Raw genomic sequence first — 17,562 nt, 5'->3', positions numbered from 1 at the left:
CGGGACGTGTCTAATGAGACGCCACGATCACGTGCATCACTTGACTCCCTGGCGAGGAGTTTCAGGCCTGCGTGACATTATGATTCGGTAAATTCTTGTCTTCGCGGTAGAACAAGGCTTCCGTACCGCATCTGATTCCTACCCTCACAAACGTACTGAGTTGTCAAGCAGCCCCCCGAGAACAAACCCATCACGACTATATCGTACAAAGTTGCCAATTTGGGGACAAGCGCGCCTTCCCCAGCTGCAGCTTTCCCACCGCCCACGTCCTGCAGCAGCTCGCTCCAGACGATGGCGCTGGCGACAGAAGGAGAGCCCATGCCGCAGCTGATATAGCTGATAATGCAGAAGAACGTCTTCAAGATACGGCTCCTGCCGTTCTGAGCCCCTAGGACCGTGCCCCAGGGGCCGTGCTCGCCTTCCACAGCACGCACTCTGGCAATGCTGCAGCCTCGTGCCGTAGCCGCCTTTTCATCCTCTCGCTCCGCTTCCCCTCGCACCCTCGCTACGCCCGTCTCTGATCCCTCGTCTCCCGCTAGCAGCTCATCTCTGTAGCCCACACGCTTACGAAACGGCACACGCCCTGCAAAGTCGGGCGAGCGATCACGTCCTCGACCAATCACAGTAATCAAATTCGGCAGCCCCAAAGGTCCCGGAGCGGAAGCCAGAAGGCGGCTGGTGGCTCAGAACGCGAAGCCCCCCTGAAGCCCGGAGAAGACGATGGCCCCAACAGCGTCAAGGGACCGGTCAGACTACGTACATGAAGGCTGGCCGCCCAACGCCGTGAACCCGCACCGCTGCGTCGACTTCAGACGGTCGTGGGTGCCATCGCCGGAGATGTCCCCCGCGGCACCCATTGACGTTTCCCTTCCCGGAATCGAAGAGCGCGAGAACGAGCACGAGCTCCTCCACCACGGCGTTGGCAGTCCATTAGGCTCCCGACGGCCTAGAACGCGGGGCTCACGGACGCATGGAGGCGAGGAGAACCCGAAGCGGTCTGTCAGTGCCAGTACTAGCAGTACGGCTATTAGCACGGGCAAGCGGCCGCTGCGGCCGACGTCCACTGCTGCGTTTTCTAATACGCATACCGGAGATGACACGCCTTTCACACGGGCGCACCAGCCCACTGCACGTTCTGGAGCCCGACCACGGCCGCTAGCGCGAGAACAGGAACGCGAGCAGGGCAGGGTGCCCCGAGGCGGGGCGTCCTGCGAGCGCCGCAAGTCGTGGCTTTCCGTGCTCAGCCCGAAGAAGCTTTTCAGTGCGTACCCCGCCCCATTTGAAGCTTACTCGCTCTTGCGGCGTTCACGCTGCCTCTGTCTTGTGCTTTAACCTTTCATTTTGCGTGGGCCCAGCACGTTGACGTAATTTACTGCTCTCTAGGGAAACGCCGCAGTGTGGCTGAAGCCAGCGATGACTTTGGCTCCCACCCGCAGGATGCGGAGAACTGGGAGCCCGAGGGCGCACGGATACGCAGGGTATCCTCTGCGGAGTGGAGGGCGTATGGGATGTGGGCGCGCCCCAAGCTCGGCAAGCGATATGGGGACATAATCGTTCGAAACGCGAGTGCGTGTTGAGTTTTTGACCACTCCATCCGATCGCGCGATCGCGCAACTGACAGCCGAACCGCGACACACAGCTCCTCTCAATCCGCCGCGCGAGCTGAGCCCGCCTCAGACAGATGCGATGTTTGCGAGTCTGTGGGAGGACGGCCGACCCCATCCGGAAAGATGGATCCCGCGCGTCGAACACTGGTCGCTACCGCCGCGGCCAAGTCTGTGGCCTACCCCCAGACAACGATACGATCCGCTCCCACAGGAGCTACAGCTGAACCCGTTCCTTGAGCACCGCCTGGTGGGGCGTCCACTTATTCACTTCGATCTGCGCATGCGCGCCGAAGACATCACGCTGGGCGAGCGCCCTCCACCTCCAAGCGTCAATCCTTACACCAGCGCCAGATCGGGCGCTGACAATGGTCACAATAGCCTCAGCGTTGTTGTCTCTGCAAATCCGACGTCAGAGTCGTCTAACAGAGATGAGAACGATCGGAGACGCATAATTCCCTTCTGGTGTGACGGACCCAACGGGGCACAACCTGCAACGTACCCCGGAGTGCCTCGCTTACGCATCACGGGACTCGCTGGCGACCCCCAGCACGAGTTCCCGTGGCCAGTGACAGTCATGCCGCACCACGAGGCACTGCCGGTGTTGGTGTGCGACGTGGTGAACGCGCTCATTGCGAATTTCGAGGAGCGCATGACAGTCGAGGAGATCGAAGCGCTCTCGGAAGGGCGCAAGATCATGCTCTACCAGGCGTACTGGCGCCGCATACGATTCTCCGTGGGCGGCACGATGCCTCCGGACGACGACGGGCTGAGGAGGGTGGATTACTTGGGCGATGCAGTGTACTTCAGAGGGCTGGAGCCACATCCGCGAGGCGACGGGTTCATGCTGTTCATGGGACCGCCGCCATAGCCTTCCGACAGCATCCCTACGCTGAGTAGAGGACACGATGAACGGAGTAATGAGGGGAGGAGGATAGGGAATATGGTTGCATTTTTCGCGCTTCGCTTGAGACGACGGTGCAGGCGCGCTTCGTACGCGCCGCTGTATCCCAGACAAGCTATGCGTTTGTATAGTTGGTTGCCGGTCTTCGCTGTCAAGTTTCGGTTTCGGTTGAAGCATCTATCTGCTGTGTCCCTTTAGTCTTTCCTGTTCTGTAGCTGCACGTAATTACATGCTTTCTCGCACCTAGATCAGTAATTGCCCTCTGCGGGACGCTTTGGAAAACCCGAGTCCGAGGATAAGGGCGATGGTGGCGCTAGCAAGTTACATTGTCAGTCAACTGAGTCGATGCCCTAGGTCTAGATGCACCTTACCCACCTCCCTGACTCGACTCCACATCCGACATCCGAAGACGGAGAATTCATGTACCAAGTGGGCATGGAAGACGCTCCGAAAAGGAAAGGGATGTCACTCAAACTCTGTCTGCAAATCGGGAACAAAGGGCAACGTACGGGGACCGCCGTGGGGTGAGTGCTGCACACGAGACTGGTATAAGATTTGGATGGCTCGAGGGAGCGGGCTCAATATTCGTGTGTCGACACCGACGGGTTAGAGTTACGGCAGCTGTTCTAGGCTTCTAGGAGAAGCTGGGAAGACGAGATATCGCTCCCGGATCACCAGCATTTCAGGGGTTGGACTTTGCAAACCTCGAGACCTTCTCGAGTGCGTCCGTCTTGTGCCATATACATAGCATTACTGCTGCGCTGCGGGACGCCTTTCGGTCGTACCACGTCTTCGGATTCAGCTGTCATACGCATGGTCACCGTACCGCAACACGCTGCGTCCGTATACGTACCATCGAGCACATGTTCTGTTCCGCATTGGCCGAACAAATGCCCACCGAGCATATTCGCCACCAATGGCATAAGTGCATAGCCTAGTCTCGAGATCCCGCCGGGGAGGCTTCTGAGAAAGACATTTCTTACCCAAGGGAGCGCTCCATCACATGACGGCACGGGGTCCGGTCCGATGCCCGAATTCCCGAATTCAGAGCGCCTCGTTGCACCCGCCGTCGGAGTAGAATGGATCGCAGTTACGACGGCTGAGTGGCGGCGGATAAGGAAGGTGCCATCGCAAGTCCGATGTCATCCTGCATGCATGCTGAGAACGTGGTCCCCGAGAAGTTGTGGGGAGGGCACGTCACGTAACTGCCTACGCTCGTGTCTGCGCACGTATGTACTGTCGCTCAGCATGTTCGCGAGCAGCGCCCTGTTTCGTGGGGAACGGACGTAACGGAGCGCAAAGCGTCAGGATACCGGGCGTTCTGCAGCTGCCGCCGGACCACGACCCACAGACACAACGCTAGAGATTCGTACGGGATATCTGAGACCAGCGACGCGGATCGAACGGATTTCTCCAGGTTGTCCCGCCCACGGCAGCGAGGGAAAGGTCGAGCGAGCCGCCGTAACGCCAAACGCACACAGCAACCTCTCCATAATGATGCGTGTTCAGAAGTACTGGGCGTTACACCCATACCCCACCACCGCGGTCATCCACACCAGACCGGTATAGGGTCGAATAATGAGGATACGCCCACGGGGCGATGCTGTCTCAACTCCAAAGGAGCACTCGCGGGGAAAATCGCATCGCATAATCCCACTCCTTTGGTCAAGGAGACTGTATCATACTCATGTGATATGAACTTTTCAGACCGTAGCATGCACTCACCGTAAGAGACCTCGGGCAAAGCGGTGCTCCACACCGTCATGTGCAGCGACACTGCCCGCCCTGGTGGAGGAGAACAAGTAGTTGGCAGTGGGCTTGTGATAGACCGGTCCGAAGAGCCTGACAGGAAGCTGGTGTCACTCGAAATCGTCCTGGGTTATGTCGGTGGATGTGCGAGATCCCCGGTTGTGGCGTGGGGCGGGCACAGATCTGACGGGGAGCGAGCGCAGCCGGAGCAAGATCCTTGCAGGCGTGGCCATCGAGCAACAGCCGAAACTATGTATCCTAGCCTTGAGGCACAGAAGCGTGAGGAGGCCAAGTTCCACGATTTGAGCGTATGTACCTGTGCTATGACGACGCCGCTTCCGGAATAGCTCCTTTGCTTCCTTAGCTGCATGTTGTAAATCACTGCGGATCCATGCGCGGAAGTATATGGCGCAAAATCTTTTCTGCACGATCAATGAGGAGTTGCAAAAGGTTACATACGGCAGTAGGAACAACGGACCGAAGTCTTCAAGTGAAGCCAAGCAGTGTAGTCGAGATATGGGATGAGGGCACGAGAGCGAGATTACGTTCTGACCGCGAATTCTCTGATACTGAGAGGCTCCGGACATCAACGATGCGGACGTTTGATAGCAAAGAACTTTGGCTTTAGCTGTCACGGTACAGAGTATTAGCAGGATGACCAGCAAGCGCAGAACACAGCGCTCGGTGACCGTCATGGGGCGAGGGGCGAGCTCGGAATACGGAGCCGGAGCGGGGCGTCGGGACGCGGAGTAAGTCCTGGCTCCGCTCGCGCTAACGGCGTCAAGCGTCCTCCGCGGCCACGTTGACTGTCCAGACGTTGCTCATTCTTCCCTTTCTGTCTGTCCCTTCGCCTCGAAGCCCCTGTCGATGAAATTCTGGCAGAAAACCAGGCCGTTTTGTCTCGATTGAACGGATATGTTCGCCGAAGCCGGGCCCGGGGCGGGAGTCTGTCGGGCAACCGCCTCCCGGTCCCCGCATCGATATCCTGAGTTCGGGCTGTGCGCAGGAGCAGTCGCCAAGGTATGTGCTCTCTCCGCTCCGGAAAATTCGCCCTCCGGGCGATAGGAGACCGATATGATCTACAGGGGCAAACGCCGTTGGGTCATAGGAAGGCAAATGGGACAACGCGTCCTTTCATATGCGGCCAAGGGTCCCTGCAAGTGATCAGGCATAAGGCCAAATGTGATATGTGCATATGGATGCGGATGCCTGGTTCATATAACTGGGTTCTGATGTGTGCCAATCCGGCTTGCGTGCTTCTTACGCACGCTTCTTGTTCCGTCTCCAGCTCGTCACTACCACTGACTCGGCAGCGTGTCTGTCGATAGCCTTTCTCGGTACTTGGTTCCTATTAAGAGCCGGCTCGTGCCCACCATCACGTCTAATACTCGAGGAACTTCACGGAAGTCGACGCCACGCACGCTGCGCTTGCCAGCTGGGAATCGCCACCGGCGCGAAGGTAGGCAGCAGTTGCCTAGAAGAGAATAAAGGCAGTGAATATTTGGGTTCGACGCTCTAGGGCCGACTGATCCCTTGTTGAGATCCCTCTTACGTTGCTTTCGTCCTCGTCCTCACTCTGCTCTCTACCGCTTCAGCCTCTGCATACACAGATCACGCCTCGTTTGATGCCGCCACCGTTTGACCACGAAATGGAGTTCGACGACGACGGTGCGTATCCTTGCCTAATATGGACATCACGCGTCGCGTACTGACTCGCGCCGCAGACGGCATGCCGCCCCTGGTGGACAATCCCCTCCCGCCGATGACTTTTACCTTCGCCGCGGATCTACCACCCATCTCGTACAACCATGAATTCGCTATGTCCGAGTATGCACCTGAGGGTCTTGCGCCTGACATGAATGTGTACTCGCCTCAAGACACGACCATGCCCGACCTGCCTCGTGGCTCACACGCCAAGAAGCGCGACGCATCCTACATCCCGCGTCCTCCCAACGCCTTTATTCTCTTCCGCTCCTCCTTCATCAAGGGCGGCCACATTCCCGGCGAAATCGAGGGCAATCACAGTGCGCTCTCCAAGATCATCGGTAGGTTCAGTCGCGCTTGCTCTCGCCGTGCGGAAACCGCGTGTCTAACGCGTTTCTCGTCTCCAGGCAAGTGCTGGAAGGCTCTCCCGCGCCAGGAGCGCAAGGTGTGGGAACAGAAGGCGATCGTCGCTCTCGCTGAGCACCGCCAGAAGTACCCCGACTGGAGGTTCAAACCTGCGGCGAATGCGCTAGCGAAGGTGAAGGATGGACCACGGAAGAGAGGGAATCGGAAAGGTCGAGGGCAGTCGGAGAAAGAAGAACGCAGTCGCGAGAAGAGGTGCGCCAAGATTGCCGATTTACTCGTTGCGGGGAAGACTGGGTCAGACCTCGCGGCTGCAGTCGAGCAGTACGACTGCGAGACGAGCAGGGGCCGCAGGCCCAAGGACGAGGGCCCCACGGAAGGCGTGGCTCTGTCGATGATGCAGAGCCAGGGCGAGATACGCGACATCCACTCCGCAGATGCAGACGTCAAGGTCCGCTCCGTGGTGGGATCCGACATGCCCCATACCCCGACCCTTACCATCGCGACGGATGGCTTGGATGTGAAGCCGCTGGCTACACGCTCCGCCGTGGATGGGCGGTTCAAGGTACCTCTCACCGCGATGTTCAAACGTTCCTCGTCCGCGCCTGCCCCCCGCGCTCGCACTCCGACTGGCGGACCTCGTGCCCTTCTGAGCCACCGCCGTGACTCGTTCAGTGCAGGCCCGCCTCTCTTTACACGCGCGGCGAGTTTCGACGGCAGTGGGGTCCCCCCCGAGGAAATTTTGGCCATCCAACCTGACAGTGGCGCAGAACGCGAGGGCACAGGGCACGCTTCCGCAGACAGCGTGTCTTCCATCCAGACGTTCAGTTCCGATGTCAATGACGTGAGTACATCATGATCGCGCATTGCTTCCTGCGCTCGCTTACAAGTTGTGGCGCGGCTCTTTTTCGATTTTGCGTTCGGACGCAGGCCGGTTTGGACGCCTTCGGGTTCGCTGCGAGCAACCTCTCGAGCCCCCACCTCCCCGCGTTTGAGCGCGACGCCGAAGGGTTCAACAGCCCGTTACAGTCTCCCATCGCGACTCCCGTAATGTTTAGCTGGGGTCACGAATCCGATATCGGCACTCCGACCAGCATCTCGGACATGATGGGCGAGGCGTACGCGCCCGCGCCTTCTCCCTCGTCGTATTCCTCTCTGGAGGGCTGGGCTGGGAGCCCCCTGCCAAAATTGGCGTCGCCGATCAGCTCTCCCCTCACGAAGGTTTACCATTACGTGGACGGCACCGATTCTCCCAGCGTCATGAAGAAGGCCTTTGACGCCGCGGCGTGCGCCGCTTACGACTTCAGCAACGAGTCTTTCGGACACGGTGACGGATTTGGCGCGGTCGGCCCCGCACACACGGCGCACTATACTTGGGGCTCAGATGCACCATTCATCACCTACGCCTTCCCGGTCGTCCAGTGTCGCCAGGACGACTTCTAATTGTGTCGGGATCAGGACCGCCCTCGTGCTCCCCAATGCACGCCCCGGTAGGTTCGGTCGAATGCACTGTATTGATTCCGATTCATCCTAGCATCTCTCTCTCGAACGCACCTATTCCACGTTGTGCATGCGCATGCACGTCCTTATGTTGTCCTCTATGCCTACCGCCCTCCGTCATTCGCATTTCCTCAATCCTGACTGGGTGATTCAACTCCCTAGTCTGTCTTCTTAGCTGTGATTTCTTCATTCTGCCTCAATATACGCTTCCCTTCCTTGTCCCTGTTGTACGATATTTTGTACCCGAGGACGAACCATTCTCGGTGATAGGCCTGGTGATCCATGCTGTCATCGCTTCGTAGTCCTCCAGCGGTCTCGTGTCTTGTGGCGTCTCCCTATTTTCCATGTATTCCCTTCCTCATGCATCCTTACGTATGCCCTGTATGTCTCTCCCCTAGATCGACGATGTGGAAATCTTCTCAATATGGCCCTTGTAGGTATGTCTCATCCTTGTAGATCATGTTGTACTCATCCTGAGCTCCACTCAGATGAGAACTAGCTTTGCAGCAACGAATATCTGTATGCCTTACGTATCGAGCACGGCGAAGATTGTCATGAAATTTACTATGCGAAGAGCGCCTGACGTCAACAGACTTCTGGTATCCTTCTTCAGTTCCATGCAATGCCGGACGCCCTCGAGCGGTATGTTTCCTTCGCCTCCCATGCCTGTCTTCCGGTGTTCTATCGCCCCCACGAGTGGGCTGCTGATGCCTTCATGGGGATATCTTATCTTCCCACGTGGGCTATCAGATGATCAATATCGGCGTTTGCTGCCTGCCTCTCGCCATGAACAGCAATATTCATGTCGAAATCGTCCGGCGTCCTGGCCAAGTCCTCAATGAAACACGCAGTAGCCTCGAGGCAGCCAGAGCTAAGCGGATATCGAGGAACGAGTGGCGCGAGTCGACACGGTGAGTATCAACTAAGTCTCCGCCGACTCCGTGCACCGACAGCTCATGCTCCTCATATCGCGCCGGCAGCGACCCCTGCGCGGTTTTTTTCACAACCTAGTCCGCTCAAACGGACAAGACTAGCCGCCGTGCGCCACTGCCCTGCGGCCGATGGCGTCGTGAAGACGGACCTATGCTCGCGGCGGCGTCGTAGCACATGTTTAGTGCTGCTTCTCTCGTTCTCAGCGCCTTCTATGATTTCAGGGGACGCCTGACGGGCGTCTGGTTTTGCTTCCGCGCTCAAAGTTCTCTGCCTGCCCAGAGTTTCTGCAGAATATCGCCTTATTTACGCAAGTGAGCGCCGAGAACTCAGTTCGACCCCTGGTCCGTATCATCAGCCTCGAGCTACCAAACTTTCGGGGCAGAGCGCTGAGGCTGTTCGGGATGTTGTCGGCGATGCCGGCGCTGGCCTCAGCCGAGGCGCTCTCACAGCTCCCGGCCCGTGCGGGATCTTATGCAGAACATTGCGCAGGGCAAAGCTATTGGAATATCCGAGGACCGGAAATCTCAATATTCGCAACAGAACAAGGTCAGTGCAAAATGACAGCTTGACGTTAGCCCGAGAGCAGAATTACACAACGTGGATGGAAGCGCAGCTAGCGTGGCTCGACCCGCCTCCACAGCGAGGATATTGAACTTCACTGCGAGTGGTGCCGGTACAAATTCGGCTTCCATTCTCGCGAAGAGCGCGCGCTAAGGGCACATGTCTTGACAAAGACAGGTACGGCTTCCACGATCTTGTGAGTGAGTTGTAAGCGCGACTAATCTTGATCACCGCTCTTGTGTGCAGTGCCCAGGCTTACGTCGAGGAGCCTATCGATGACGATCCGAGAACACCCTGTACGACAGCAGGCGCCCCTCGCATATCCATTCAGAGGTCTCGAGCGCATTAGATTCACATGGAAGCAAGCTGTACGGGAGGACCTATAGCGCTTAGGTATGTCGTTCGCTATGTCTTGTGTCTTAGTCTATCATGGTCTGATGTCACGAGCGGATCCAATGCTACCAGTCTTGAGAGTTTGGCTCGGGTATCCGGAGAACGAATGATCTCCGCGGCGGGCTTAACGAGGCTGTTCGCTGCGATGCCATCGTAAGGTTTGCATTTACACAAGAACTCGCCGGAGACGGAGCCCCTTATATCATCCTGAACTCAGGCCGAGGATTGCCTCTTTCATGAAAAGCCTCCGTTATCTCACGGAGTTGCATGTGACTGCTCGCACGCGCCGTCTTTCGCAGAAATCGTGGATGGAGCTTACGTTCCGCGTCCCACAGCATCCCGCTTTCTTCTCGCGGCGCTCAAGCAGCTTAGCAGTTTGGAGGGCTGTGAACGCAGGGATGTGAGTTCGTGTTCCATTCGCAGAGGATGAGCGTCCTTAATTCCAACCGGGATTAGTTCGTTTCTCTCATCGGTCGGGATAACGGGATGCGGCAAAATTCACCGAAGACTTTTTGAACAAATTGCGCTAGGAAACGTGCCAGTGCGCGCCGCCGTCTATCTAATCCACGCTCATTTCGTGCATGGACTCATCAAGCCATGCGAAAACCCTGCTATATGAGCAGGATCTAACGCTCCCCGATCTCCCCCAGCGTCGTATCTGAGGGTCGAATCGTATTCTCGGTATGTCAGTCGACCTCATCTCCATGGGACACTCATCCGAAATCGAGACCAATGTCTGGAACAAGTCTCCCACACCAGTCGAGACCGCGGAGGTCATAGGCTTCGCGGGACTTCAGGCCCCACTTTACTCTATCAGCCGACGCAGGAGATCTGAAATCTCGTCTGGACTCTTATTGTCTTCGCTGGATTTGGAGTAGCGGCATACCGCCCCTTCGGAACGTGATCCCGAGTGGATGAGCTCCTCTCTCGAGGCCACCTAAGGCTTCCAGATCCCCCTGGTGAGCCTTCCCTCTGTTGTGTTTCGTTGCTATGGCAGTTGAGATGCGTCTGCAAGGGCCGACTAGCTTGATATTGCGATTTCGATCGCATGGTGTTTGTCATGAGTCGACCTAGCGTTATCGTGTGGAGGCGTTAGCAAGGTCAATGCGATCGGTTGACATGACACTGCTCATGAAACCGAACGGCTTTATCGATGGCCTCGGCAATACTTCCAGATGTCCTGGGTGGCTTAGAAGGAGCCTTGAGGGCTCAATCCATTTTTTCCAGCTCGGATGCGGTAACGTAACGACACGACGGCATGCAAGAGCGCAGATGTCATCGACATATCGCAAGCTTGGGCCCTTACCCGGCCTCGTGCTTGGGAAATGCTTCACGCTATCTTCAAAGTGCGGGGTACATGTCGCCGAGGGATCCGCCCGAGCTGTAACAGGTCCTCTCTCGGTCACACTGACTCGAGGTCTTCGTCTGCATTAGGCAAGCCGCTTACCGCATTGTAGCCTATACAAACTTGTGCCGCACTACGAATACGACATTGACATGCCAAGAGGTCCGACGTGCGCGCAGGACCTCATTTGCGTGGACAACGGGGATTCATAATCGGTTGTTCTTCCGGACGAAGTACGTGTTGGCTTGGCCGCTCATCATGTGGTATCTATCAAATGCGAACGTCCCGGCTTCTTTCTTACATACTAATTCCCTCGGCACCCAGGTTTGGCTATGAGGCTCGGTACCGGCTGCACCTATGCAAGAAAAATGCACTGCGGCGTGTGTGCGTTATGCTGCTTTGGGAGAACCAAAGCTCGGCAAGAAAGCTTCAGAGCTTGGGGTTAATTATGGACTAGGTTCGTCCCTGCCAGCAGTTCGATTGATGTGAAGCTTCTGATGCGAGTTGTATTGCTATAAGCATGTACACAAGCTCGACATTGTTCGAAGAGAGTTCCCGATGAGCTCGGTGACTCCAGAACTCGTCAGACCTCAGGGCCGAACCTTGATGTGCGGGGCGGAACTTTGCTAGGCAAGCCGGTAGCAGACTGTCAGAGAACCCGATAGCGTAAGTGTAAGTTAACGGTCCGTGTACCTAGATTTCTCCTGAGTGCATAACACCGGTGCTTCTGACCTTACACGCCATTATGCATGCTCGTGCTTCTTGCCAATTTGCCACGACAGGAAGCTAGCGCCAGGGTACCCTCAACGCTAGCTCATCGCACATCTACGGTCGTACCGCGCGTACGTTGCCCTTATTTAGATTGGGGACGATCGAAAAGAACACGGGTACGGACCGGGGAAATCAGTTACCCACCCGTACCCTTTCTGCAATGTATGACCTGCGGTCGAGTCATTGTGCGCCGTTTTGGTCCATGAATGAACTTGTGGGAAGGAAGAAAGCCCCGCAGAGCGCCTCGAACATAACATACTCTTCACTTATCATTTTACAGAACTGCGACGAGAGCTCTGGCTCCTATCGGTGAGTTCTAGGTCTTGCGATATCCTGACATGAACCCGTAGCTTAGCTTCTGCTGACGCCCGCATTCGGCAGATGAAGTAAGTCACTGCAGGGGGTTCATCCTTCGGGAATGATGCAAAGTCAGCCGCACGGTGTACGACATGCGCCCTCATTTCTAGTCGCGATCCTTGGCGGCGTGCTTCAAGTTGCACATGTTGAATGACGTTCTAGTCCTTGGACGTCTGAACACAATAACATCAATTGGTCCGGGGACCTCATGTTGTGTCAGGTATTTCCATGTTCTGTGCCGTCCTCTTGTGAGCTGATCAAGGTGTTCACTTTCATTTCAGCGGCGGAAGGTTGGCGCAGTGATCGTATCCATTGGCCGTCCGGCATGATCGTACCAGCCGACTAAACCTTCCTGTCTTCGCATCCGCTCCCTGCTTCATCCCCCTCCTCTCACATTGTACCTGTTATGCTATCTTACCCGTGTATACGCTCCCACTTTGTGGAACGTGGAAGAAGTTGTTATAACATCTTTCCCGGATGTTATGGGCACCAATCGCTGCATTCATGTCAGGTGTGACGAGGAGCTTAACAGCTATAATGCAGTTGCTGAGGCCATGCATATCGGACGGTGCGGTTTCCGTCTTTGCTTCTATAGCTTATCCATCTCGGCTGATAGTTAGTTTCCTCAAAATACAGATGGCATCGTATCATGGTCGTTCTTACGACTCGACGTAATGGACGCTCTATGGTGAGCCCTGAGGTGAGGTCCTAAGGGCGCAGGACCGAGGATAGTGTCGACTCAGCCGTCAAGCCCATTCAACATTCGCGTGCGAGGTGTTTGCTGAGACGAACTTAGTCGGACTGACGACGCCCGGGGATCTAGTAGGTGCTCTGATCCCTTCTCTACGCTCTTCCCGACCAGCCCCACCGGGCCCTTTGTCTTCTTTGGATTGAGAAGTACAAGCAACATGTGTAAAGTTACGGTCGCCGGGAGCTACCTTGCCCAGGGTGGTAGCGGATGATCGTCGGGTTCAACTATGTGACTGAGATGCTTTGCGAACCTATTGTCGATTTTGGGAGCCACGTACCGCTGGAGGTGGGACCGAGTTGGGACACTCTCAACGTTCCGGCTACTGTGCGTTTGCCTTCACAGTATATGACGATTACGTAAGCGAGTTCCCCGCCCTCCACGTCGCACTTTCTCAGCCTCGGTTTCTGACAAAGGCTCTGCAGAGCCTCCACGCATTCCCCCACCACTGCTCTCCCTCGTTCTTCCATCTTCATCTTGGTCCTACTTTTCTGGCGGCATCATGAGGTTTGGGACTTTCATCGCAGCGGTGCTATCTATTGGCACCGCGCTGGCATCCAATGTGCTTGAACTCACCCCGGACAACTTCGACGAGGTGATTGGCAAGGGCAAACCCGCACTGGTTGAATTGTGAGTAAAATGCACAGCCAATACTGCTCAGATGTCTAAAGAAGTTCGATCAGCTTCGCGCCATGGTGTGGCCACTGCAAGGTGCGTTCACCTGCCTGCTGCACCACCTCCGAGAACTTTGCGCTCAAGCTTTGCTCCTTAGAACCTTGCACCCACATATGAACAGCTTGCGGATGCGTTCGCGCATCAGAAGGGCAAGGTTATCATTGCCAAGGTCGACGCGGATGGTGTCGGACGACCACTCGGCCAGAAGTACGGCGTGACTGGCTTCCCCAGTGCGTAACTGCTGTCGGTGCAACTATGCACTAGCATATTCATGGCATATCTGCTCCCCTCTACAGCCCTGAAATGGTTCAACGCTGACGGCACCGACGAGAGCTATGACGGAGGACGTGAACTTGAGACTTTGGCCGACTTGTAAGTTGCTGCTTCGCTTTCGTACTGCTGGCTTCGTTCTTCTCCCTTTGCCCCGCGCCTCATTTATTGGTCTCGCGCAACCAATTTCGCCCGAAAGAGACCATCACACATAGAATTCCCTTGCAAGCATCGAACTTGTGTACCTGCTTAAGATGTGACGTTGCTTGCTTGGCAGTTCTCTACCTTTTCTTCGGCTCTCGACGAGCGTCCTTGTTCACTTTCTCTCCGTACTTTCGCTGCTCGGGCGTGATGCATGACCTATTTGGTTAAGGTCGCTGAATCTCAGAGATGAGACCTAACTCCATCTGAAACATATGCTCCTCGCGACGACTTGCGGTCCGTACGGAACAGCTGCTAACGTCAGTTTCAAGCGTCTCCACAAAGTCCGGCGTGAAATCGAACATCAGGCCGCCTGCCCCTCCGGCGTACCAGATCCTAGATATACACTCCTTTGACGAGGTTGCTCTGGTATGTGTTCTCCGTTCGCTCGTGCCAACACCCTACGCCTTGCGCCACATACTCAAACATGTATCGTTGCATACAGAACCCGGAGAAGGCCGCTATTGTCGCGTTCACCGCTCCTTGGTGCGGTCACTGCAAGCGTCTGAAGCCCATCTACGAGGAAGTCGCTAAGGACTTCTCCAACGAGCCTCACGTGAGTGCAGTCTCCGCATCCATCAGGTGATAATGTGCCGATTCATGACCCATAGTGTCTTGTCATCAACGTCGACGCCGACGCGCAAAGCAACAAGCCCCTCGCTCAGAAGTACGGTGTCAAGAGCTACCCTACGATCAAGTTCTTCCCCAAGGGTGCCAAGGACGAGCCCATTGACTACGAGGGCGCTCGTACTGAGGAGGCGTTCGTCGAGTACCTCAACGAGAAGTGTGGTACTCACCGTACTGTCGGCGGTCTTCTGAACGACAAGGCCGGCCGCCTTGAGCAGCTCGACGCCCTCGCGGCAAAGTTCTACGAGGAGTCGGCGTCGGCTCGCCAAGCGCTCCTCAAAGAGGCTAGCGACCTTGCCGCTACCCTCGGTGCCGGAGCGAAACACTACCTCCGCGTGATGGAGAAGGTCGTCAATGGTAGTGAGGAATATCTTCAGAAGGAGTCGACTCGGTAAGTCCTTGGGATGCTCGTTGTACCGCCAACAGACGCTCATGTCTCCGCAACAATAGTCTTGCGTCGATCCTCCAGAAGCGTACGCTCTCCCCAGGCAAGCTCGATGAGATTAAGATCAAGGCTAACATCCTTGGTGCTTTCCGTCCGGCGACGATCGAGGAGGCAACGGCCGAGGATGAGCACTCCCGCGACGAGTTGTAGAGGAAGTAGCCATGACAGTGTTACGTCCCCCTGTCTCGACTAAGTTATGATCAACATTTCCATGCTTTGTTTCATTTCTAGCCCAGAGCGACCGCACTGTAGGGAGTTCAAGTCCATGAGCCATCGTCGAGATACGATGACATCACAGGTGAGCATGAGAGATGGAGTGTGTCTGCGTCACTGCGGGCTACGCTGTCCCCAGTGGAGTGGTCGGACAGGGTTGGCTGTGCGCCACTGGCTCCTTCGTCGCAGTCGGACGCCACTGCTGTTCACAGCGCGCACATAAGGTTGCATCTGGGTCAGCGGCACGGCATGTGTGTTCTCGCAACATCCTTTGCTCAACGATCACTGCTCAACGTTCAACGAAAGAAGACAACTATTATACCGTCCTACTATCTCGCACCGACACCACCTCTGCTGTATTTCAGGGCAAACATGAGCCAACACGACGGGCAAACATTGAAGCAAAGAATCCCAGCACAGACCCAGGACCTCCCTGGGCTGCAAAAGTCGATGACTCCCGAGCCGTTCAGCACGAGTCTCGAGACTCCGGCAGGACCCAGGCCCTATATCGGCTCTGGAAAGTTGAAGGATAGGAAGGCAGTCATAACCGGTGGAGAGTAAGTCGTCTTGCCACGTACCACAACGCCGATGAACACCGATGCTTTCCTTGCAGCTCTGGCGTCGGTCGAGCGGTCGCCATCCTCTTCGCGCGCGAGGGAGCAGATGTGACCATCGTCCATCTTTCGCAAGAGCAGCCTGACGCAGACGAGACCGTTCGTGCGGTGGAGTATGAGGGGCGCAAATGTCTCTCCATCGCGTTCGATCTCGAAGACTTCAAGAACGTGAAGTCAATTATCGACCGGCACGTCGCCGAGTTCGAGCGTGTAGATGTTCTGGTGAACAACGCGAGCCAACAGCGGCTGACGGAGGACTTTGCGGAGATCGACTTGGATTCCGTCGAGCAGGTGTTCAAGACGAACGTCCTGCAGATGTTTGCGCTGACGAAGTTCGCGCTCTCGCACATGCCGAAGGGGTCGAGCATCATCAACACGACGAGCGTGACGACGTTCAGGGGGAGCGCGTCGTTCCCCGACTACGTCGCGACGAAGGGCGCCATTGTCGGATTCACGCGCTCGTTGGCCAAGGATCTAGTGAAGAAGGGGATTGTGAGTACTCGTGTGTTCATATCACCGAGCCACGACTGAGATTTCCTCTCTAGCGCGTCAACGCCGTTGCTCCGGGCCCTGTCCACACTCCGCTCCAGCCCGCATCGCGGCCTCCAGAACAACTGGAAGGCTTCGACGAAAAGTCCCAAATTGGTCGGCCTGGGCAGCCTGCAGAAATTGCACCAAGCTATGTCTTCCTCGCCAGCACCGACTCGGAGCTTTACTACGGTCAAATCCTCCATCCTTATCCACTCGGTGACTGAACAGGAGCTGCTCCAGCCCTGGCGTGCCGTGCTCTCTCTCCCAACGGCACGTCCTGCCGGACTCGGATGACGGTGCTCCGAAGCAGTTGTCAGCGCTGATCTGGTGCGCCGGATTAGCAAGCAATTCCATAGGTTGAGCATGGCTCAGCAGTAGTGTATGGAGTAGATCATATGTAGCATGTACGAACTCCATGGCATATGTCGTTGGTGTCTTATGGGTGGAGGGGTGAGGAGCTGACTTCGTAGACTCGGCGAGATTGCGTTGGTTATGGGGATAGGCAGCGCCCGGGTTAACCGAGGAGGCGCGCGTCAGAGCGCCCGGCCTTCGCTTATGCCTCGGGGCTCGAATTGCATGATAATCTACGGCTTGATTAGACGGCAGGACGGCCAAATGGAATGCTGGTGGCTGAAGGGCGGTCAACGTGTAAAAGAAAGATCTCTCCCCGAAACCTCCCATTATGACCGAGCAGAGTGGTGAAGGGGTATCTTAGACATTGAATGCACAAGTTCTCTCGTGGCGATTTTCAAGTTGGAGCCTAGTTCTCGAGATATTGTAAGAATTGAAAATCTACACGAGAGAATATGTTCTACACGTCATTCCCTACAACTTTTGAGTGAGCATCCCAGGCTCAAAACGCGCTCAGAGCGCAAAAGAATGTGAGCGCCGTGCCCACTGGGAAGGGGGAGAGGATTAAGCGCCTCTCAGCCACCGACCAGAGCGGTAGTGGTCGCTGTGCCTTCATGTCCTACACTGGAGTGAGCCATGCTCATCTCGGCCAAGCGAAACAATTCACAATGCATATAATACTTCTTACACATCTGTACTACGG

General features: G+C 56.2%; 4 protein-coding genes across 4 annotated transcripts; all 4 read left to right on the top strand.

Moving 5' to 3' along the window:
* The first annotated feature begins 408 nt into the window (after positions 1 to 408).
* On the top strand, positions 409 to 2,745 carry DICSQDRAFT_139466 (uncharacterized protein). The gene is made up of 3 exons (XM_007368858.1): positions 409 to 1,261; positions 1,384 to 1,566; positions 1,640 to 2,745. The coding sequence occupies exons 1-3, from the start codon at positions 838 to 840 to the stop codon at positions 2,473 to 2,475; spliced, it is 1,443 nt and encodes a 480-aa protein (XP_007368920.1). The 5' UTR covers positions 409 to 837; the 3' UTR covers positions 2,476 to 2,745.
* Positions 2,746 to 5,307: 2,562 nt separating this feature from the next.
* Positions 5,308 to 8,177, top strand: DICSQDRAFT_139465 (uncharacterized protein). The gene is made up of 4 exons (XM_007368857.1): positions 5,308 to 5,925; positions 5,982 to 6,302; positions 6,369 to 7,168; positions 7,255 to 8,177. The coding sequence occupies exons 1-4, from the start codon at positions 5,907 to 5,909 to the stop codon at positions 7,765 to 7,767; spliced, it is 1,653 nt and encodes a 550-aa protein (XP_007368919.1). The 5' UTR covers positions 5,308 to 5,906; the 3' UTR covers positions 7,768 to 8,177.
* Positions 8,178 to 13,377: 5,200 nt separating this feature from the next.
* On the top strand, positions 13,378 to 15,377 carry DICSQDRAFT_156837 (protein disulfide isomerase). Its single transcript, XM_007368856.1, has 8 exons — positions 13,378 to 13,562; positions 13,616 to 13,643; positions 13,705 to 13,837; positions 13,904 to 13,979; positions 14,351 to 14,447; positions 14,524 to 14,634; positions 14,690 to 15,096; positions 15,156 to 15,377. The coding sequence occupies exons 1-8, from the start codon at positions 13,435 to 13,437 to the stop codon at positions 15,298 to 15,300; spliced, it is 1,125 nt and encodes a 374-aa protein (XP_007368918.1). The 5' UTR covers positions 13,378 to 13,434; the 3' UTR covers positions 15,301 to 15,377.
* A 358-nt stretch (positions 15,378 to 15,735) lies between these two features.
* Positions 15,736 to 16,732, top strand: DICSQDRAFT_67171 (general stress protein 39; the record flags this gene model as incomplete). Its single annotated transcript, XM_007368855.1, has 3 exons — positions 15,736 to 15,920; positions 15,977 to 16,469; positions 16,523 to 16,732. 3 exons carry the CDS (start codon positions 15,736 to 15,738, stop codon positions 16,730 to 16,732), a joined length of 888 nt encoding a protein of 295 aa, XP_007368917.1.
* Between the last annotated feature and the right edge of the window lie 830 nt (positions 16,733 to 17,562).

Source organism: Dichomitus squalens (genome assembly GCF_000275845.1).
Source record: "Dichomitus squalens LYAD-421 SS1 unplaced genomic scaffold DICSQscaffold_40, whole genome shotgun sequence".
NCBI classification, from domain to species: Eukaryota; Fungi; Basidiomycota; class Agaricomycetes; order Polyporales; family Polyporaceae; genus Dichomitus; species Dichomitus squalens.
Note: the sequence above shows the minus strand (reverse complement) of the source record. Positions and strands in the feature narration are given on the sequence as shown.